Source organism: Danio aesculapii, chromosome 1 (genome assembly GCF_903798145.1).
Source record: "Danio aesculapii chromosome 1, fDanAes4.1, whole genome shotgun sequence".
Lineage (NCBI taxonomy): Eukaryota > Metazoa > Chordata > Actinopteri > Cypriniformes > Danionidae > Danio > Danio aesculapii.
In genome coordinates this window covers 12,444,461-12,467,687 of record NC_079435.1, presented here as the reverse complement: position 1 = coordinate 12,467,687, position 23,227 = coordinate 12,444,461, and the positions used below count along the sequence as shown (strand labels likewise).

The 23,227-nt window shown below is 34.4% G+C and overlaps 1 protein-coding gene across 1 annotated transcript in view; it reads left to right on the top strand.

The window, feature by feature from the left end:
• Window positions 1–21,941, top strand: part of sorcs3a (sortilin related VPS10 domain containing receptor 3a) — a 352,179-nt gene extending 330,238 nt beyond the window's left edge. Inside the window, 6 exon segments of the mRNA XM_056456597.1 lie at window positions 2,833–2,964; window positions 6,994–7,093; window positions 10,944–11,049; window positions 14,334–14,425; window positions 14,428–14,493; window positions 21,826–21,941. Coding sequence (XP_056312572.1) covers window positions 2,833–2,964; window positions 6,994–7,093; window positions 10,944–11,049; window positions 14,334–14,425; window positions 14,428–14,493; window positions 21,826–21,884 — 555 coding nt within the window. The 3' untranslated portion in view covers window positions 21,885–21,941.
• Window positions 21,942–23,227: the final 1,286 nt, after the last annotated feature.

The following is a 23,227-nucleotide window of genomic DNA, read 5'->3' as shown; positions in this document are numbered from 1 at the left end:
GCTCCAAAATGTACACTAATCTCGCGGTCATCTCTTTTCTACCATAATACTGTACATGGGAGAGGCTGCTGTAAATATTTAGGTGAAATGTATCGTTACGTTTATACTAAGTTCGGTGGTGCAACACAAAAATGTCCCTGTAAGTCACAACTAGGCAATGTTTTAACTTACACTTCTGGTGCAACCGGCCCCAGAATATTACTAATATTCTGTAAATTACTTACTAAAGACTTGTTAAGTATCAGTTAATAGTTTATATACGTTATTGGGACGTTATTCTAAAGGTGCAAGTATTCTTCATTTATTAACTGTTAGTAAATGAGGAATAGTTGCAACTTTAGAATAATGTCCCGAAAACATAAGCTAATAACTAACACTTAACTAATACATTAACTCACACTCCACAGATCAGTTGTTCATAGTTTAACCATCTACTAATACCAGTGAAACTTTGTAGAACATCAAATGGATACAACGTCTTAACTAACAGCTTATAAGTTATCTATTGGCTATCTATAAAGCACAGTTATAAATAATTAACAAACTATTAACTGTTATTTAACAAGTAATTTATAAACCATTAACTAACAGTTTATTAATAGTCTATCAGCTAGTTATAACGGATAGTTATTCTAAAGTGTTACATATATATATATATATATATATATATATATATATATATATATATATATATATATATATATATATATTGCCAAAATCCTTTCTCTCGGCGACCATCTTTAAAAAACACCTCTCGAGCAGTATGCACACGCATTTTGTCTGAATGGGAACACATTAAATTGTCCAAAACTGTTTGCCAAGCTTACAATTACATTACATATTTAGAACCACCATTAGAAGTTAACAACAACTTTCTCATATGTTTCGTTTCCAAATGTTTGAATCAAACAAAATCAGCATATTTTCAGGTTGCCAAGCTAGTACACATGCGCACTCGTAAGAAACGAGATCACGACACCAACCTTATTTATGGCAGTGTTACACATTATCATCCTTTGTATAATGCTTCTGATCACGCTAGTCTTCTGAAGTAATCCACAACTTGGTCTTGATGGAGAATCTCCTGCAGAAATGACAGCGACTCTTTGTTTACAAGTTTGTGGGTGTTTGAGTAGTTTCTGTCATGGTATGTGTGTTTGACAGGATGGACTGTACCTCGTGTTTGTTTCAAACAGATTACAAAACCAAAAAACTTCTGTTTTCAAGTGTAGTGGGTTAATTTAAAAGCACAGATTTCAAGCGTTATTTGGATATATTTCTTATGTCCATGAAGCAAGTGTTCGCTGAAATGCCAGTGAGTTTGTTGACCACCAAATTGTCATAAATGCACACGTCTGGTCCTCCAGAAAAACATCAGTCTATAGCGGATGATGGTTGGCTCCTGGACAAGTAGTCGGTGCTTCATTTGCCATATTGACTGTTACACTTTTCCCCATTCAAAACTATACAAGTGACACGTCTTGTGTATTCTATAGTCTTTGATATTGCTTAACAAGCCTAATAATATTGGCCTTAAAATTGTTTTTTGTCTCTTTTTATCCAGAAGAAAAAATATTGTAGGAAATACTGTGAAAAATTATATAAGTTCACAGGAGGGCTATTTTTGTTGACTTCAACTGCATATATTGGATCAAGTTGTGAATAAACAGAAGTGTTGCGTTAAATAAATTTTCATTCCATCGTTGAGTCGATAATAACACACAGCTGAGCAGGAATTGACTTAAACAGACAAAGATGAACTACACTGACAGAAATCAAAACAACAGATGTCTAAACAACGTCTCTTTAACAACTCGGCAATAATGTATTATTGCATCTGTGCCTTTTTATTGTGATTCCGCAGTTCTGCGAAAGGAAATGTTTTGACATTAAGCCGTTTAATTACAACAACGACGCTTAAGCTATTAGCAGGGTGTAATTAAGAGCACCGCAACGTTACGTCTCTCTTTTTGCTGTCTTAATTGCCTTCTTGGACTTTAATTCAACCAGCAGGAGTGTGTGTGTTCAATCCGCTGAAGTAAAGGTTGGAGATGCGCATTAATCATTAGGAATATTTGCAGCAAGTCACGCATATAGGCCCGAATCCTTCAATGAGCCCCAGGGCTTTTTCTTTCTCCGATATTGCAGGACAAACTTAGACTGGGAGTATCGATTTTGTAAGACCGCTTCGGCTCTGGCCACATAGCTCGTTGTAAATTATGCTTAGGCCGTCTGTCTGTTCTGGAGCTATTGTCTTATTACAGGTTGAGCCCTGTGCGCGTGGAGGTACCAGATAAAACAACGATTATTTACCTGAGGTCGGATGATTTCCTCTTTATGAGGGAAATGGCCTTTAGCGAGTATCACATGGTGGGATTTTTTTATTTTTTTATTTTTTGTATGGTCTTGCTGGTAGTCTTTGCGTTTTGTAGTGGCTTCCTGACAGAGATATTGATTGAGTTTTTTTTGCTAGGAATTCAGTGTGTGTGTAACCACTCATGGCCATTGCCAGGGTTTGCAAATTAGCTGCTGAGAATTGTGCAATAATAATGGCTGCAAATGCAACTCAATATACACTGTTAGACATTTTATTGTATTTTTGCGGTAACTTACTGGCAACACTGTTGAAAAGGAGAACAATATACAGAGGTTTGGACTTTACTGACCTTGCGCGTTTGCGTCTGGGCTGGAGATTCATTCGGGTAATAAATCAAACGTGATTTACTGGAAGCCATCAGCCTCGTTTAAAATGAATGTACACCTCATAAATGCTGGGAGACGGTGAGGTATAAATCATTGAGCCATATGTAATTATTGGCATTTTGTGTCCAGGTCGCTGATGTCCCGGAAGAGCAGCTGTTGGTGGCCGTTTTTCCTGGCATCCCGACCGCTGCCGAACTCTTTCTGCTTCCTCCAAGGAACCAATCGAATGGCAGGAAACAAACCGAGGAGGATCTGGAGCAGGTCAGACTGATGCCTGGTTCCAATAACTGCATTTTCAAAAGTTTTACAAAATTCATAACTAAACTTCACAAACGTCACAATGTCTGATTAAAATAATTCTCACAATTTATATACAGGACATTATGCATTATGAATGCCCTCCAAAAAGTTTATATATATATATATATATATATATATATATATATATATATATATATATATATATATATGTGTGTGTGTGTGTGTGTGTGTGTGTGTGTGTGTGTGTGTGTGTGTGTGTGTGTGTGTGTGTGTGTGTGTGTGTCTGTGTGTGTGTGTGTGTGTGTGTGTGTGTGTGTGTGTTATTTGCTAGGTTGTTTGAGTGGTTTTAGGGTATTGATCGTTAGTTACTAGTGTGTTTAAGTGGTTTTAGGGCATTGATCGTTAGTTACTAGTGTGTTTAAGTGGTTTTAGGGTATTGATCGTTAGTTACTAGTGTGTTTAAGTGGTTTTAGGGTATTGATCGTTAGTTACTAGTGTGTTTAAGTGGTTTTAGGGCATTGATCGTTAGTTACTAGTGTGTTTAAGTGGTTTTAGGGTATTGATCGTTAGTTACTTGGGTGTTTGGGTGGTTTTAGGGTACTGATTGTTAGTTACTAGGGTGTTTGAGTGGTTTTAGGATATTGATTGTTAGTTATTAGGGAGTTTGAGTGGTTTTAGGGCATTGATCATTAGTTATTTGGGTGTTTGAGTGGTTTTATGGATATTGATCGTTAGTTACTTGGGTGTTTGAGTTGTTTTAGGTCATATTAGTTAGTTATTAGGGTATATATATGTGTGTGTGTGTTATTTGCTAGGTTGTTTGAGTGGTTTTAGGGCATTGATTGTTAGTTACCAGGATATTTGACTGTTTTTTGGCCATTGATCTTTAGTTACTAGGGTGTTTTGGTGGTTTTTGGGTACTAATTGTTAGTTACTAGGGTGTTTGAGTGGTTTTAGGATACTGATTGTTAGTTACTAGGGTGTTGGAGGGTTTTTGGGCATTGACCTTCAGCTACTAAGGTGTTTGTATTGGTTTTAGGGCATTGATCGCTAGTTATTAGGGAGTCCGAGTGGTTTTAGGGCATTGATCATTAGTTATTTGGGTGTTTGAGTGGTTTTATGGCTATTGATCGTTAGTTACTTGGGTGTTTGAGTGATTTTAGGACATAATCGTTAGTTACTAGGGTGTTTGAGTTGTTTTAGGGCATTGATCGTTAGTTACTGTTAGTTACTAGGGTGTTTGAGTTGTTTTAGGGCATTGATTGCTAGTTACTAGAGTCTTTGCGTGGTTTTAGGGCAATTAATCATTAGTTACTAAGGTGTTTGAGTGGTTTTAGGGCATTGATCATTAGTTACTGTTAGTTACTGTGGTTTTTGAGTGGTTTTAGGGCAATGATCGTTAGTACTAAGGTGTTTGAGTTGTTTTAGGGCATTGTTTTTTATTTACTAGTGTGTTTGAGTGGTTTTAGGGCATTGATTGTTAGTTACTAGGGTGTTTGAGTGATTTTATGGCATTGATCATTAGATACTATGGTGTTTGAGTGGTTTTAGGGCATTGATCATTAGTTACTAGGCTGTTTGAGTGGTTTTAGGGCATTAATCATTAGTTACTAGGGTGTTTGAGTAATAATAATAATAATAATAATAATAATAATAATAATAATTATTATTATTATTATTATTATTATTATTATTATTATTATTATTATTATTATTATTATTATTATTATTAATCATGCTTAAAGTAGTGGATGTTTGGAAGGGAGTACCCCATTGCTTCAATTTAAACGTCTTTTATGCGCAATGACTCGTGGGTAAGTTTCACCCATATCTACTTCCTGCAAAATGATGTATCAATAATCCATTATTCCCTTTATCATTTTCAATGCCTTAAGATATCATGTGTAATATCATGTGAAGTTCACTTCGAAGTCCACTAACATTCAAAGGGAACGCACCAATGAGATGCACTGGCAGATTTTCAAGGTGAGAAAGACGAACCTGACGAAGAAGTAAAGAGCAGCTTCTACCCGAGGCGACACTGAACGTAATTTCGTCAGCGTAAAAAGAGACGACGTGTCGGAAACATCCCAAAGGGGACTGTTTCACTTTTTTTTTTCACCTATTTGCTTTATCCTTAAAGGCATAATTATCTCTAAGCCCGAAAGAGCAGAGTCTAATTAGGCTTACATGACAAGGACGTGTCACAACAAGTGTCTTTTACAGTAGGGACATTGGAAAGTAATACACATTCCAGGGTCAAGCATTATTAACCAGGGCTTTAAAAGGTATTCCTCAACCAGTGTGGATGTTTCTGATAATAATTGCCAATAAAATGTTATATACAGGATACTTTAAATAAAAACTTGTTGATTCTGTATACACACACACACACACACACACACACACAAATTATGTTTGTTGTTTGTTCAGACTACTTATTTAAAATGTGCTGAAATAGTTACTAGGGTGTTTGAGTGGTTTTATGCCATTGATCATTCGTTACTAGGGTGTTTGAATGGTTTTATATCATTGATTATTCGTTACTAGGGTGTTTGAGTGGTTTTGTCCCATTGATCGTTCGTTACTAGGGTGTTTGAGTGGTTTTATGCCATTGATTGTTCGTTACTAGGGTGTTTGAGTGGTTTTATGCGATTGATCGTTCGTTACTAAGGTGTTTGAGTGGTTTTTGGGCATTGATCGCTAGTTACTAGGGTTACTAGGGTGTTTGAGTGGTTTTAGGGCATTGATCACTAGTTACTAGGGTGTTTAATTGATAATAGGGCATAGACCGTTATTTACTAGGGTGTTTGAGGGGTTTTAGGGCATTGATTGTGAGTTATTAGGGGGTTTGAGTGGTTTTATGCCATTGATCGTTCATTACTAGGGTGTTTGAGTGGTTTTACGGCATTGATTGTGTTATTAGGGTGTTTAATTGGTTTAATGCCATTGATAATTTGTTACTAGAGTGTTTGAGTGGTTTTCGGGCATTGAGCGTTTATTACTTAAATAAAAATTATACAATTAAATGCAATTAAAAAGTTATTTTATTTATAACTTTTATAATTATTTATAACATATAAAAGTTATTTTATTTCATTTATAATTTATTTAATTTTGTTTTATTTTACTTGAACATGAGGGATAACATTTTAATTGCATTAAATGTTATAATTTTAATTTTATTTTTAGTTACTAGGGTGTTTGAGTGGTTTTAGGGCAATGATCATTAGTTACTAGTGTATTTAATATTTAATTACTTGTAATTGAATTTTATTTTATAATTTTAATTTATTTTGATTTATTTAACTTGAACATGAGGGTTAAATTTTTAATTGCATTTAATTTTATAATTTTATTTTAATTTTATATATTGATATTAATTTTATTTTATTTTATTTTACTTGAACACGAAGGATAACATTTTAATTGAAATTATTTTCATTCATTCATTCATTTTCTTTTTGGCTTCATCCCTTTAATAATCCGGGGTCGCCACAGCGGAATGAACCGCCAACTTATCCAGCACATGTTTTACGCAGCGGATGCCCTTCCAGCCGAAACCCATCTCTGGGAAACAACCATACACACTCACTCACACTCATACACTATGGACAATTTAGCCTTCCCAATTCACCTGAACCGCATGTCTTTGGACTGTCGGGTAAACCGGAGCACCCAGAGGAAACCCACGCAAACGCTGGGAGAACATGCAAACTCAACATAGAATCGCTAGCTGACCCAGCCAAGGCTCGAACCAGCGACCTTCTTGCTGTGAGGCGACAGCACTACCTACTACGCCACTGCGTTTCCATGAATTTTAATTAAATTTATTAATTTATTTTATGGCATATAGTAACATGAACATTAGATTTACCATAGATTGTGTAACAGTGTATTTTATTCACCCTCCAAAACAATCAAAACTGCGTAGTTAAAGGTCAAATCAGCACAGAATCTCAAATCTCCGTTAGACAATCTGGAAGTCTATTCTATATGTAACTCTTCTGAATGCTCTTTGCTTCCTAGATATCTGAAATCCTGGTCAACGCATTAAATCAAATCTCGGTGGAGTTCGAGTTGAAGCCTGGCTCTCGCGTCATCGTTTACATCACACAATTAACTTTAGGTAAGTAACTGTTGCATGACACACTGTATCCAGCTATTTTGATATGATTTGCTTGATAACCATAAGGTGCTGCTGCTTATATTTGATTACATATTGGTCTCTCAGCTGATTTCCTTCTCTAGACTCTGTTGGGTGTTATATAGTGTTTCCTAGATTGGTCTGAGTAATTACTTTGATTGCTTTCTTGAGAGCGGAGGCTTGTCAGCACTATATATTGTTGAAAGATTGGGCTTTTATGCTCTACCAGTGATGCTGAAAGCCTTATGGAAGATAATTGGATAATTGCTCTCCGGCAATCATGGCTCGCAAGATCACCTCACTTTTGAGGAAGGAAAAAACAGCCTCCATTGAAATTTTTATTTTTTTGGTTTGTTGTTTTTGTTCGAACAGTTAGATTTTTTTTTTTGTTGTCGTTTTTTTTTTATCTTAACTTTAAACCTGAACTAATTTACCATATTTTTAACATCATCTATCTTATAGATCACTGTTGGTCATATTTATAGCAGTTGACAAATTTGACTTCAGTTGACGTTCTGTTACTTATGGCAAGACACAGAGGGAGAAATAAAATAAAATAAAATAAAATAAAATAAAATAAAATAAAATAAAATAAAATAAAATAAAATAAAATAAAATAAAATAAAATAAAATAAAATAAAATAAAATAAAATAAAATAAAATAAAATAAAATAAAATAAAATTAAGAACAATAAAAGTAAAAACAATTAAATAAAAATTAAATTGAAGATTAAACAAAGTTTATTTTAATTTAATTAAAAATGAAATGAAATAAAAAAGTAAAAATAAAACAAATTAAAAAATTAAATTGAAACAAAAATAAAAAGTTATAAATAAAAAGTTTAAATAAAATAAAATAAAATATTTTTTATTTATTTATTTATAAAACAATAAATAAATACTAATAAATTAAAAGTAATAAAAATAGATACAATTAGATAAATTTTGCATATACATTTTTTTATAATACAAGTTTTCTAAAATGTTACATGTAAATATGAAACAAGACATTTGTCAATTATAAATAAATAAAATAAAATAATAAACAAATAAATAAATACAAATAAAATGTAATTAAGAGTAACAAATTAAATAATTTAAAAGCAAAAATAAAAAATAAATAAATACTAATCAAATTAAAATTAATAAAAATATTTAAAAATGTAAGTAATTTTGCATATACTTTTTTTGTATTACAAGTTTTCTAAAATTTTACGTGTAAATATGAAATGAGATATTTTTCAATTAAAAATAAATAAAATAATAAATAAAATAATAAATTAAATGCAAATAAAATTAAGTAAAATGTAATAAAAGGCTATAAAAAAAAGAAAATATTGAACTAAGTTAAAATTCAGTTAAAAGTCCTTACCCAATTTCAACGGTTAAATAATTGCATTACTTACATAATTGCATACTTTTTTTGTATTCCAATTTTTCTAGAATGTTACGAGTAAAAATGAAACAAGACATTTTTTAATTCAAAATAAAGAAAAGAGAAGTTAAATTAAATTAAAAGTTATAAAATATCAAATTAAATTAATATTAAATTAAAATTTCTCACCCAATTTCAAGTTAAATGATTACAGTAAGAGCTGAAAACATTTTTTTGCATTACAAGTTTTCCAAAATGTTACATGTAAATATGAATCAAGTCAAGTAGATGAAGTCTTCTTTTGTTTGACTTTAATTTTTACCACTCCACTTAGAGAAAAAAACCAAACAAAACAAAAAAAAATCTGGTAGAATTGTAATATATAATAATAATCAGGCAAATTATGTTCTGTATGAACCTTCCAGTATGTAAAAATTAGATATGAAACACAAACAGACTTAAAGTACTACAAACCAAACACTTAAAATGTGTTTTAGATGTTTTCTTTCATTGTACTGAAAAAAAAAGGCATCTCAAAATTTTTAGGTTCATAAAAAAAGTGTGTTGCCTGCAGTGTCTGGCCCTAGCAAAGCTAAACACTTTGTAATAGTAAGTTGCACCGCTGGCAGCATCAGCCAGAGAATAAACTCTCTGTTACTGACATGTGACTTTGTGCTATTACCCACTCGCACTGCAAAACACCGGCCGCCTCGCTCCATTTCTTTCCCCATTTTTGTACTCAAAGTTCTGGAAAGCGTTCAAGATTCTCACGGAAAGGTCAGAGGATTCATGGGCCTGTCTTTCAACAACACCGACCCCAGGGAAATATACAGCCAGTGGGTGTAAGGCTCCCATCAGCGATTCTGAAAACACGCCAACAATTGGTAGAAATCCCCTGGGGAAGAGCTAAAAGGGGGGGGGGTTCGTGCAAATTATGAGACAGGAGATGCGATGCGCTGATCCAGAATCAGTTATTATTTCATTTATGCACGATAAAAGGTGTTGGATCTCCACGAAATCTAATTTCATAGGTTTCGTTTTGAAATTGATATCGTGAATATATTGTTATTGGACACAATTAACTGGGAAATCTTGTTATGTTGAGGGCAATGCTGAGAGGAGGTAGTGTATGATGTGCTTCTGTGTTCTATATTTCATCAGTTATTATTCATATAAGTGTCGTCCTCAGAAACAGATTATAAATTGGTTTATTAAGCAGCTCATTTTCAAAGTAGGTGCTTTCAGTTTATTTACTCTATGCTTTTCAATTGAATTTTGGGGCCTTGATATGTGCTTTAACAATGTTTGATGGTAAAAATGTAGCTCTGCAGATATCATTTTGATAAAATATTTTTAGTAGTTTGAAACTATGAGAAATATTGGAAACTTCTATATGATAGACATTCGCTGAAATCAGACCATTGTTTAGACCAGTGTTTCCCAACCCTGTTCCTGGAGGCACACCAACAGTACATATTTTGGATGTCTCCCTTTTCTGACCCATTAACTTCAGGTGTTGGAGTCTCTTCTGATGTTATGATAAGTTGATTCAGGTGTGTTTGATTAGGGAGAGGTTGAAAATGTGTACTGTTGGTGTGCCTTCAGGAACAGGGTTGGGAAACACTGGTTTAGACCACAGGTGACAAGCGCAGTTCCTGAAGGGCCGCAGCTCTGCAGTCTTTGGTTCCAACACCTGAACATACTAATTGTGTCCTTGTTTGAAACCTACAGGCTTATTTGAAACTTACAGGTGGTGCCGCGGTCACACTCAAGTTTGAGCATGCGAGATTCTGTTGTATGGCGCTGCAAAAAGGGGCGGGATTAATCAAGATGATTAGACATAAAAAAAAAATTAAGCGATTAGTCTATGTTTTAAATTTCTGTCCAAGAGGTTACTTTTCTTCATGTTGTCATGTGATGCAATTTTGCAGGTTCGAGTTCACCAAGCTTGAAACTTGTCGCACAAGCTTGTGTTTCCAGTCTGATGCATTCATTCACGTGCATATGAATGAAAGTCTATGGGGTGAAAAATCCAGTGTGACCGCGGCCAGAGGCGGATTTAAGATGAATTAAGAGGCACTGAAGATGAATCCAAAGAATCTTGATGAACTCTGATTTTTTTTCTGCTGCACCATGACTTTATATTCTATACTGTTCATTATTTCTGTTAAATGACAAGACTTTTGTCTCACCAAAGTCAGACCTTACTGTCGTAATTAAATAATTAAAAATCAAGGCATGATCATATTTTATTTTGATCAAATAAGCATAATCTAGAGGTCTTTGCCTTTCATTTAAGCCACTTGTGATACCAAATGATCAACTAAAAGTGAAGTTATTATTTGTTGTTTCTAAAACTTGGATAGACGACAAGACTTTTGTCAGGTAGTGTATAGGAAGCATGATATAATATCAGTTACAGTGTTCAATAAGGTTTATGTTTGGTCTCTGTCACAGCTCCACTGGTGGACTCAATCCCAAGACACAGCAGTTCTGCCATGCTGATGCTTCTGTCCGTGGTGTTCCTGGGTTTAGCCGTATTTCTCATCTACAAATTTAAGAGGTACATCCAGACAAACAGCTTTTACAGCCTTCATTCCTCTTTACTAGGAGCAGAGCCATTGAACTTCATCTCTTTTCACGCAGCCTCACAGTCCCTGCTTCCGTTTATCTATATATAAAGATGAAATATAAAGTACGACTTGATGGGATGGAAATCGGGAGCAACTTTCTTTTGCATCTGTCATGCTATTTTTGCTCACGCCAGTTGTGAGATCTAGTTATTAGTTTGCGTATGGTGGGAGAAAAAGCATCGCTGTGAAAGTGCAGGGAAATATCAATGAATTGTTTAATATGCAGCCGTGGTTCCTCTACTGGAAAACTGTTTTGTAACACTTTGAATAATTTATTTGGTCTCAAAATAATTTAAATGGAAAAGACTCGGGGAAATGTTGAAACAATCATTAATAATGGATATCATTTTTTTCTCCCCACAAGTCATTTAAAAAAGAAAGCATATTTATGGAAATGTTACACTCGGAAAAACAAAGCAATTAGCTCACAAAATTAATAGTATTTTTTTAAGGGAACGAAAAGACGTTGATTTTAGTACGTAAATATAATATATGAGCTTTGTTTGTGTCTTGGAAAAGCGTTAGACGTTAAATTTGGGCAAATTAAGAAAGCATCTCCATAATTCGTTCCAGGTTGTCTCGCTGTGTTATCAAGACGAGTGTTGAATGTGTTTAGTGTCTCGCTAACTCTGATTGCCTGAGCGACTTCTTCTCTAGGAGCTATTAAATACAGTCGGCAATTATCATTGTCATTATTTCAGGAATACAAAGGAGTGTGATTGCAGTCACACAGTGTTTAACAGCAGTTTAACAAGTTTAACCCTCACCTTGTGTCGTCATGCATGTTATGCCAATTTGCTGCTGAAATGGGTGTAAAAACAAACATGTTTTTTGTTTTTTCAAAACATGTATTTTTTGCCAATTAAATTTGAGATGATATTGATTTCTGAAGAAAAAAATAACTCAAACAGTATAATTTAAAACTGTTTGTTATTAATGACACCAGTGGTCATTCTGTGAACTGCAGCAACTTTTTTTTAAGGCGCCATATACTGCATTGGTTTAATAAGTTAAATTGTTCTCTGATATCTACATGATAGGTTTATGGCTTTAGTAAGTTTAAAAAATCTCCAGAAACCAGTTTCCAGTTTCATCTCCAGTTTATAAGCTCATTTATTACTCAATAAAATACGCATATAATTAGTGGGTCCATGATTGACCATATATGGTTCATATCATGAATATTAATGAGCTTCATTCTGATGTGCCGCTCTTATACACACATACACACACACAGAGCATGATGTACGCTGAACATGGACACATATAAACCCAATCAGAGTAACGTTAACCTATTTTGCTCACCAGATCTGTTGTGGATAAAGACTAAATTATAGTTAAAGTGCTTCTATTATACATTAAAAAGGGTCATATTTTGCTTTTAAGGGTCTCCAACACCAGTCTGATATGCATGCAAGATCAAAAAGCACTTTTATTGTCTTATAATATGTATTTATTTTGACCTAATTATCCCAGCGACTCTCATATGATTCGTTTAGCGATTCATTTGTGCACAAACCCCTCCTTAGCGCGAAGTTAATCTGTGCTGATTGGACAGATGACAATCTGTTGTGATTGGTCGACAGCGTTTAGCGTGAGACAGAGTGAAATGCCCACCACGGCTTATCAACAATATTGAAGTAGTCAGAGTGCATAGTGTATGTGTGAGCATACCTTCCAACACTCCTGTTTTCCCCGGGAGTCTCCCGTATATTGGACCCATCTCCCACCACCCTCCTGTTATGTTATTTATCCCAGAAAACTCCTGTAATTTAATTTCAAAATAAACCTCAACCACTGACTCTTCACAGTTTCATCTTTGGGAAGAGAAAATAACACTAACTTTCCCTCACAATTCCAATAATATCTAGCTGAGCACAGCTTCTTCGCGACTTGATTCAATTGGGATCTGCTACAGTGCTTGTCTTCCTCTTTTTCTTTGCTACTGTGTTAATGGGCAGGGCCGCATGTTTACATTTTCACAGGTTTGCATGTGCAACAATTGGGTGGGGCTTTAGTTTTGCATCGAGGTCACGCCGAAATGGCTAAAGACTCGTTATCAAGACAATTCATTTGAAGCACTATTTGTCGACTCTTTTATAAATGAATCAGTAGTTATAAACACTGTGCACTTTCAGATTTAAGCCTTAGCTGGATATTTTACTTACTTAGAGCTGTGTTACACACTACATGGAAGGTCATTTTCAAAAACCCATAACAGGGGCTCTTATAATTTGACAAAAGAGAGTGATAGAGATGTATGGAACACCAGAAATTAATATCAACCTTTGTGTGAACAGATGACATTTGAGCAGAGTGATTTGACATGATTCAGCAGTCTGCATGAGATTGTTGAAACATGATACATTAACAAAAGATGCAAGTAAACATACCAAATGCCTCTTCAGAGTGGAGATAAATAAATGTGTAATCTGTAAATCTAGCATTTTGTGCTCTGAGGGCAGTTTGAACATGCCTCGTGCTCTCGTTGCCCAGTAATGCACTGTAAACAAATTGGTTCTCGCATTTTCAAAATAAAAGTCCCACATACATAGTAAGTAAAATGTACGATTAAAAATAACTAAGGGAGGAAAATTAGTGATGTTGTCTCACTAGAAAACGTTGTTGCTTATCAAACACAGCCTGAGGCGTGCGTATTCATGATCTCAAAGTTTTCTTATGATCTCAGAGCTTGATGACATGGCTGCTCGTCAGGTCCGGATGAATGACCTAAAGTAGACATGCATGCAAAATGGGGAGGGCATGGCCCGTTAGTCTTGTCACAGTTTGTTTTGTCTTCTGATTGGCCTCTTGTCCACTGGGGTTTTACACTCATGTAATTTACATGAGACAAAGGAAACAGTTGTGTCTGGGGCCCACAGTATGTCCATTTAGTTATAGGGCACCTTTAGATGTATACATTCAAAATTACCGTACAGTTGAAGTCAAAATTATTCACCCTCCTGTGATTTTTTTTTTTTTTTTTTTTTTTTTTTTTTTTTTTCAAATATTTCCCAAATAATTATTAACAGAGCATTTTTTTCACAGTATTTCCTACAATATGTTTTTAGAACAAATCTTTTTTTGCTTCAAACATAAACTGGCAAAAAAATATAGAGGAGGGCTTATAATTCAATTCTATATCCCCCTTTTAAATAATTATATCTTTCCTAAAACTTATATGGTTGTTCTCAATGAAACCCTTGTTTTGCAGAAAAATTCCCTGGATCAACATCTACGCAGAGGTGAATCATGAGAAGGAGCAGGAGATGATCAATACGGTGGGCCAGAACGATACCACACCAAAATCACCCTGAGTGAATTCTCCACCCAGAAAGAGCTGATGGAGAAAGAGCTGGAGGCCCGTGCCAAACGTGAGTCGAGGCTTTTTAAAATGAACATTATTAATTAGGTGATAATAAAAAACACAAATGTGTAAAAACGTCTCTTCATGCAGTGTTTTGCAATTTAGGGATATTTGAGTATTTAGTGATGGGTTGTTTAAGACTAAAAGAAAACATTTAAAATACAGTTTTAAGTGTTTATTTGACTCCAAGAAATGCTGGGTTATTTAAAGGGGTGGTCCACTATGATATCATATGTTAAACTTTAGTTGATGTGTAATGTAGCTGTGTGAACATAAACAACACTTCTGAAAGTAATACGCTCAACGTTTAATGCAAGGAGAGACATTGGTTTTTACAGAGTTAGCTTAGCAAAGCCTAATTAAAGTTAAAATGGCGTCCAAACGCTGCTATTTCCACAGAGTTTCTTCTGTTTCTGTGTTTGGGCTTCCAAAGGACACGACACAAAAAATTGCTTACAATTTCATTTCAATTATGTTCCAGAGAATTATAATAAATATATAGCTAGCATTTGACAAAGGACAGCTTCCAGAACCTCTCCCAGTTCAGTGTTGGATTCGACTAAAAACTCCTCAAAGAAGGAGCAGCTCCAACCATAATAGATGAAGCTGTGGATTGAGCCACAACCTGTAGGTATTTTTATTTGTTTAAATTTATCTATGACATGCAGAGTGTCTAGTGTTAATGGTATGTTGTAGTGAGGACGTAAACAAGGATGTAAACAACGGAAAATGCTGTTTGGCACCGCTAACAATTTAGCTACAAATTCATATTTTTCAGTCAAACTGTTGTAAACAGCCACAATCTCTAGCAGCGCTGCAGTATTTCTATATGCAACCACTTTCCCTGCCTTCTACATCTCAAATAACAAACTCGCAAAAGACATGTGAACATTTCATATTACTTACACATGCTAATAACCTGGATATATGTAAAAGACATTTGTCAGATTTTATTTTAGAGAGCAGGCATGAGGTTCAACTGTGTCCTGTCTCATTTTCTTTTGATTCAGGCACTAACTGATACTGCTAACAGCTACTCTGACTGACAGTGTTTACACAGCGCAAAAGGTGTGCTTGTAGAGGTGTGACGCATTTCCTGGTGACGTGGAGGTGATCCGCAAATCACAGAACATTATGTTAGCTGACCAATCAGAGCCTCTTGTGGGCGGGCATTTCGGAGGAACTAGGAAATATGACAGTGGTTTTCATGTTAGCTGAGTAGCTGTATGTAATAAATGTAAGATATATGAAAAAATAAAATGATTTTTTACAAATGAAGCATGAGCACACATTGCTTTAAATTTTATACACAAAACGAAGCCTTAAAAATACACTCTGGACCGCCCCTTTTAATGCAAACTGGTTAACCCAAAGATTAGTTTGAATTTGGTCCTTTTAATTTAGTTAAAAACATTAACCCAGTGGTTGGGCTAGTCCCCATTACACCTACAATTGGGTTGAAATAACGATTTAATTTTTAGAGTGTTTATTACTGTACTTTACAGTAGAAGCCAAAATTATTAGCCCTCCTGTGAATTTATTCTTTCTTGTTCAAATATATCCCAAATGATCTTTAACAGAGCAAGGTCTTTTTCACAGTATTTCCAAAATAAGTTTTCTTCCGGAGAAAGTCTTATTTGTTTTAGTTTGGCTTAAATAAAAGCAGTTTTTAATTTTTTTAAAACATTTTAAGGTCAATATTACCACCCCCCCTTAACCTCCAAGGGCTTGAGTGTCCACATACGTGGACAACACATTTTAGCTCTTAAGTGGCCTTTTAAAATACTTTGAATGTTTTACAGTATATTTGGTCCCAATTCATATTTAGTGTCCTTAACTACTATTTACTTGCATCATAAAATAAATACAATGTACTTACTGCGTTCATAATGTATTTGAGAACACTTGTGGTGCTCTTGAGTTGGGATAGGGGTAGGGTTATGGACAGGTTTGGTGCTATGGGTAGGTTTAAGGGTGGGTTAAGGTTTAAGGGATGGTAAACAGTGTATTTACAAATGTAATTACAGAAGTTAAATACAGATGTAATTACATGCAGGTATTTAATCAAGCATAAGTACATAATAAATACATGTATTTACACAATAAGTACATTGTAACAAATTATTAATGTCTGTGTAAGTACATAGTAGTTAAGAACACTTAATATAAAGTAGGACCTTATATTTTGTTACTGCAACTGTTTTGCAGCATATGAAATGTCCCAAACCCCATTTTAATTGTCCAAAATGAGAAAAAATAGTTTTTACTTTCTGATAGTCAAAGCAAGTTAAAAAAAAAAAAATTATATGTTAAATATGCCTTTAAAAAATACAGGAAAAAGTGTTTTATGTAAATTCAGACCATGAGTCCACATATATGGACATAATATTGCTCTAAAAGAACATCATATCAAAAGATGATACTTAGGTTTTTATTCTAATTAGGTTCTAATAAGCCCAAATAGCAAAGAGAAATAAAAATTGCATGTAAAAAAACACCTTGGGCCTTAAGAGGTTATGCAGTATATAACAAGACGTCTTTGCCCCGACGTATTTTCAGACCAACGCAACTTTAATTTTCCAGTTTCCCGCCTAGTTGTTTAAATAGAAAATCCATTTGCGCCACTTTGTGGACTCAAGGGTGTTTCGGTCTAGAAAAGTATTGGGTTAAGGCGCATTGTTGGTGTGTTGCTATATTGAGGAATTAAAATAGACTGCAAGAGACCAGCAGAAAGCAGGTCTAAAGTCCAGTGCAGAGCGTGTTAGTTGTGCATCTCGCTTACACATTGCTTAAAACATGCCGGATGTACAGCAATACAGAAATATCTTTAAGAATTAAACAAATAAAATAATACAAAACGATTACTTTCTACATAAATTTAAAAACCACTGCCTTCATACCTTCTTCTCGGGGGCTTTTTTAGTTTATTCATGACAATTTGCTTTTGTATAATGTTATTATTAGTAGTAGTAGTATTTATTATATGCATATTTATATTTGTTTTATTAAAAACAGGCTTAGATTTGTCCACCTGTCAGGTTTTGAACCATATGGGGCATAGCACGTGTGTTTTGATATAACTTCACTTCGTTACTCTTGTTCAATTATTAGTTTGCTGGAAATTAGAACTGAATTTAGAAATAGTTTTGAAACAAATCTTTGCACTTAACAAACAAAATTAATTATGTAGGATAATAGATGTCCTCAGTGGAGTGAGTACAACATCGTTTCCTTATCCACGAAAGAGAGAAAGAGAAAGTGAAAGTAAAGGCCGATTGGAGGGGGCTCATTCTTTATACTTGCGCTGCAGATGGTCTGTTTAACTGCTTTCTTGTTCAGTTTTTCCTATTATAAAGTCCGCCATGTAAATAGTAAATGCACCATGGCATGATGCAACTGACTCTTAAAGGGAATAAGAGATGAGACTCTAATTGTTTTTTGTTCTCAAAACACACCCATAACTTATTAAGAGAATAAGCACAACCCTGTTGGACCATGCACCGCGGTGCAGAGTGTATTTTTCCATCCAAGCGCTTTAGACTTTGCGCCTAGATCGTTAAAATAGAGCCCATTCTGTTCAGCATATTTCACAAGGAAACAAACACATGACTAATATGGCACATGGTAACAGTTGCTAATTCAGGATTGGTCCGTAACAATTTAAGGCGGGGCTTAGCAAACATAACACCAATTTTTAGTCAGGCACATTTCTGAATACTTGAACTCTTCTAGTATTCTTAGACTGAGATGTTCTCAAGAACAAAGAGGAATAACAGGAATGTTCATTGTTTTCCAGCTTTAGTCTTTTTACCGCCTCAGGAATATTTGAGTCACAGAACTGTGTGCTATAATAAAACGACTGCTGCGGTGGCGAGGCTTTCTGTGACGCTAAAAATATGAATCATTCAGTTTCAGAAGTGTTTCAGACAAAAAAAAAACAGCCCTCGGAATCAGCAGAGTTCCTAATCTGACACATAATGCATGCTAATGAGAACTATATCCATGGTGGGCCCAAGTGTCCTTATTTCCCAAGTGGATGCGCCTGTGATCGTGTAATTGCTTAATAACTGCAAATTAATATTTAATTGCCGCTGTTAAGCAATGATTATAAAAGAGCACTGATTAAACCATAAAAGGGGTCAAATCGGGGTCAGTCTGATAACAACAAGTGCCGTGAATAAACATGCAACATTCCGAGTCATAAATTACACTATACTGTTGCTCCGAGTGTTTAATGGGAGGATGAAACATTTATTTTTTTGCCTGGATTTCTGGCGTAATGCTTCAAATTCAAGCCTGCTTTACATTCTGTTGCTGGCCTAGGCCAGGATAAATATTTAATGGGTGGAAAACTGAATATATCCAGTCTAGTTGAGTCACATTTGGGCAGAAAACTTGAATACATACTAATTTCAGATACTATTATAATAAAAGCTCTAATATTTTATTTAATTAGTACTAAAAACAATGGTATAAAGCCACAATATGGAATTTTGTTTTGGTTTCACTTTATATTAAGGTGACGTAGCTACAGTGTACCTATTCGTTTAACTACTGAGCAATATTATTAATGTGGTTAATTATCAATAATAATCAATGTGGTTGGGGTTAGAATGGGGTTAGAATTCAGGGTTCGTTATCTGTACATGTTATTATGCATAATTCATTGTAATTACTATCGTATGTGCATGTAACATGTATAATTATATCACCTAAAATGAAAGTAAAATAAAGTTTTATCAAAAATTTCCGTGTTATTATAAAACTATTATAATAAAAGCTCTTATATATCATCTAATTAGTACTAAAATAATGATATGAAGCCACAATATGAACTTGTTTGTTTTGGTTTCACTTTATATTAGGTTGTTGTACACTGTAAAAAATTATATGATGAAATAGTCATGACAGCATATGTTTTTAGTTCATTGTAACTAATTTAACCATGTTCTAACTTAATTTTTTTAAGTTACGATAGTTTTTTTTAAAAGTCAGTTTAACATAATATAAGTTCAATGAACTCATAAGGTTAACTTGATTCAGCTTACAAAATTTAAGCCAACCAGGATTTTTTTTACAGTGTATTACCAAGTAATCAAGTTACCAAGTAACTACTTCATTTAACTACTGAGCAATATGAATTGATATGGTTAATTATAAATAATAATGAACCCTTTTCACAAGCCTGTTATGACGTGTTTAACGGTCATCAGCACCTTAAACACTTAAAAGCTTTTAATATTTAGATTTTTTTAAATGTATGAATATTTATATGTATTTATGTATGTAGTATATCATCTTTGCTTCAAATGACAAAAAATTACCACATGTGCGAGGTGTTTCTAATGCAGCGTCTATAGGACAGGACAGTGAATTTGACGGTATTTTCTCCTCTGGCGGCCGTCATCAGTCTCACATAATTTTTTTTCTATTTCTGAAAGTCTTGATAACATCATCGAGGAGTTTTTCTTTTATTATTTCAGCAAATAAGATTGTAAAAAAATCATTTGTTGTATTCTCCCAATCACTGCGCTATAAGTTTTCCCAACTATGACGACTTCCGCTACTGCGAAACCCGGAAATGTGAAAAGGGTCTGTCAATGTGGCTTTGTTCTTCCTCTTTCTCTCTCTCTCTCTCTCTCTCTCTCTCTCTTTCTCACATTTGTGATTTATGTCTTTGTTGTAGTTTATGATTGCATGTCTTTTATTTTGTAACTTTCATAGTCACGGCTCATCTTGACTAGTGTTTTTGTTGCCCATATAAATTTCATGCTTTTGTTCTTAATGTGTTTTTCCATAACTATACACTTACAAAGTCACAATATGGACTTTGCTTGGGTTTCACTTTTGGTTGTAATGGTTGTAATCACTTTTATTTAACTACTGAAAAATATTAATTAATTGAATGTGGTTGTGGTTTAGGTTTAGTTACATGTAATTACACATAATTCATTGTAATTACTATAGTATGTGCATAGAACACACGTGTAACAACATCACCTAAATTAAATCCTTACTTTTGTTTGTCCTCTTTCTTTTTGTCACGTTTGTGATCTTTGTTTTTTATCTCTCTCTCTCTCTCTCTCTCTCTCTCTCTCTCTCTCTCTCTCTCTCTCATTTGTAATATATGTTTTTGTTATAGTTTATGATTTCATGTCTTTTATTTTGTAACTTTTATAATCACGGTTCAGTTGGACTAGTGTTTCTGTTGCTCATATTAGTTTTCATGCTTTCATTGGTTGTTTAAATTCTCTTTTGGCTTTCTCAGTTCTGTCTTTTGATTGGTTCCTTGTTTCATTCATTTTCCTTCAGCGTAGTCCCTTTATTAATCAAGGGTTGCCACAGTGGAATGAACCACCAACTTATCCAATTTAGTTTATTCAATTCACCTATAGCGCATGTCTTTGGACTGTGGGGGAAACCAAATCACCCAGAGGAAACCCACACGAACACAGGGAGAACATACAAACTCCACACAGAAATGCCAATTGGCCCAGCCAGAGCTCGAACCAGCAACCTTCTTGCTGTGAGGCAAAGATGCTAACCACTGAGCCCTCCTTGTTTCACTGTTCATGTTTTCTTTGGTTGTTCTTCAGGTGTTTTTTCATGTCTTTATCCTTTATAAGCCTTTGCGTCTGACATTTTTTCTTGTTATATACTGAATTGAATTGCTTATTGTCTTATGTTCGTGATTATTAATAATTCATATTCTTATTTACCAAGTTCTTCTTAAAGGGATAGTTCACCCAACAATTATAATTGACTCACCCTTGAGTTGTTACAAACCAGTTTTAGGTTGTTGTTTTTTCTTCTGTTGAGCAAAAAAGAAGATGTTTTGAATAATGTTTGAAACCAAATACCTCTGACTTCCACAGTATTTGTTTTTCCTACTATTGATGTCAATGGTTACATGTTTTCAGCATTCTTCAAAATATCTTATTTTATGTCCTTCAGAACAAAAAACTCAAACTGGTTTGGAATAAGTCAAGGGTGAGTAAACGATGCCAGAATAAAAATTTGTGGATGAACTATCTCTTTAACATTTGTTTCGCTTTTAAAATAAATATATATTTTTTTACTGTAACTTCACTTGTGACACCATTGTTAAAGTACAAGTTTTCCACCCAGCAGCAGCAATATAACTTTAAATTATGTCAAAACTTGAGGTTTGATTGAAAGGTAAGTTTGAAAAAAGATGGAAAAAAGTTGTTTAAAAGTTCTTCTAAATGGCATGTCTAATCACCCATTGACATTTGTTGAGATAATTAATAGTCAATTCTGACTTGTCGAAGTTGAATTGTGAAGGCTGATGTGTATTTTCTGTCTCTTTGGTATGTAGGCGGTGTGATCCACACCTGCGAAAGCACAAGGGAGATCCCCAACTGCACGAGTGTCTGAAAGCGCCAGGAAGAAAAGCAGAGGCGTATTGTAATAATGTGTACAGAGGTATCACAATTTTAAAGGGTGACAGTTTTCCTTTTTTTTTTTTTGCTTCTTTTGTAATTTCGAAACACTGTCATTGTTAATAGTTTTCTAAGGAGCTCAGATTTGCATGGGTGTCTTGTTTGTTACAATCTGTGTGGAAAAATAAGACTAGGGTTACAGTACAAGTCACCCAAAAACATGCTTGGAGGAGAAAAATGGAGCAACGTTTTTGTAATTCCAAGTTCTGTTTTGAAAATCGCAGAACAAAGAGCATAAAGGAAAGCCGGAGAAAAAGCCACTATTTCTCTCCTAGTGCATTTCCTTTGTGTGTTGTTATGGGTACGTTTACACAACAATTTAAACTTAAAACTGAAAACATTTTATGCATTTTGTCCTGAAAACAAGCTTTTGATGTTTCAGAGTAAGCTACAAATCCTGATTTTGTCAAAATGATGTCATATGTATGCATATTAGGAATGTGTATCAGCAAAGTCTATGTAAAGCCTGTGTTAAAGTTGCTAAGACTTTGATTTCACTATGTTGAAGGACTTCCTATTGAAGTGGAATATTAAGTAGGGGGCAGGGCTTTCTTTTAGCACATCATTTTCTCATAGCAAACTAACGGTAAGAGGGGCATGGTTAAGAATATTGCGAATGAAGTCGTCAAACTGACATCATTAGAAAAGGACCGCCACTCCAATCTCAGAAGCACATGATCAAACTTTGATTGAAGATTACCAAAAATCTTTTCTTTTTTTTTGGTGGAGTAGCTTGCACAGATTAGTGATTACCCACTATGTTATCGCTCAATTGAATGGATTTGAGAATACATAGAAATCGAAAAACAGTAGGCAAGGAGTACCCGGATGAACTACTACTTCTGGTGAGATTCTGAAGTCAGCATAGGATGGATGCTACACTATCCCACGATGCCACACAAGAGAACTCATGAATGGAAGTGAAGTGACGCAACAAGTGTGGGTAGTTTATGTCATAATGACAAATGACGGGTGTAGTACATAAAATTTAAATCAAACATATAGAATGTATTTTTTGAACAGTCGAGTAAACTCAAATTTAAATGTAGTACACACTCGAGTAGTAGGCAATTTCAACAGAACAGAGAAACCACTGGTCACCATGGAAACAGATGTGCCACACGTCTTCTTTCTTTTTTATCTGTTTAATGGCGAGTTACAGTATTATTGCCCCTATTGAAAGTTGCCTATTATTTTGTAATCTTTATCTAAAATCTTAGATTTTGTATGAAAAAGAATTATACTCTTAAGGCAGGTTATTTTCAGAGCTAAAGTTGC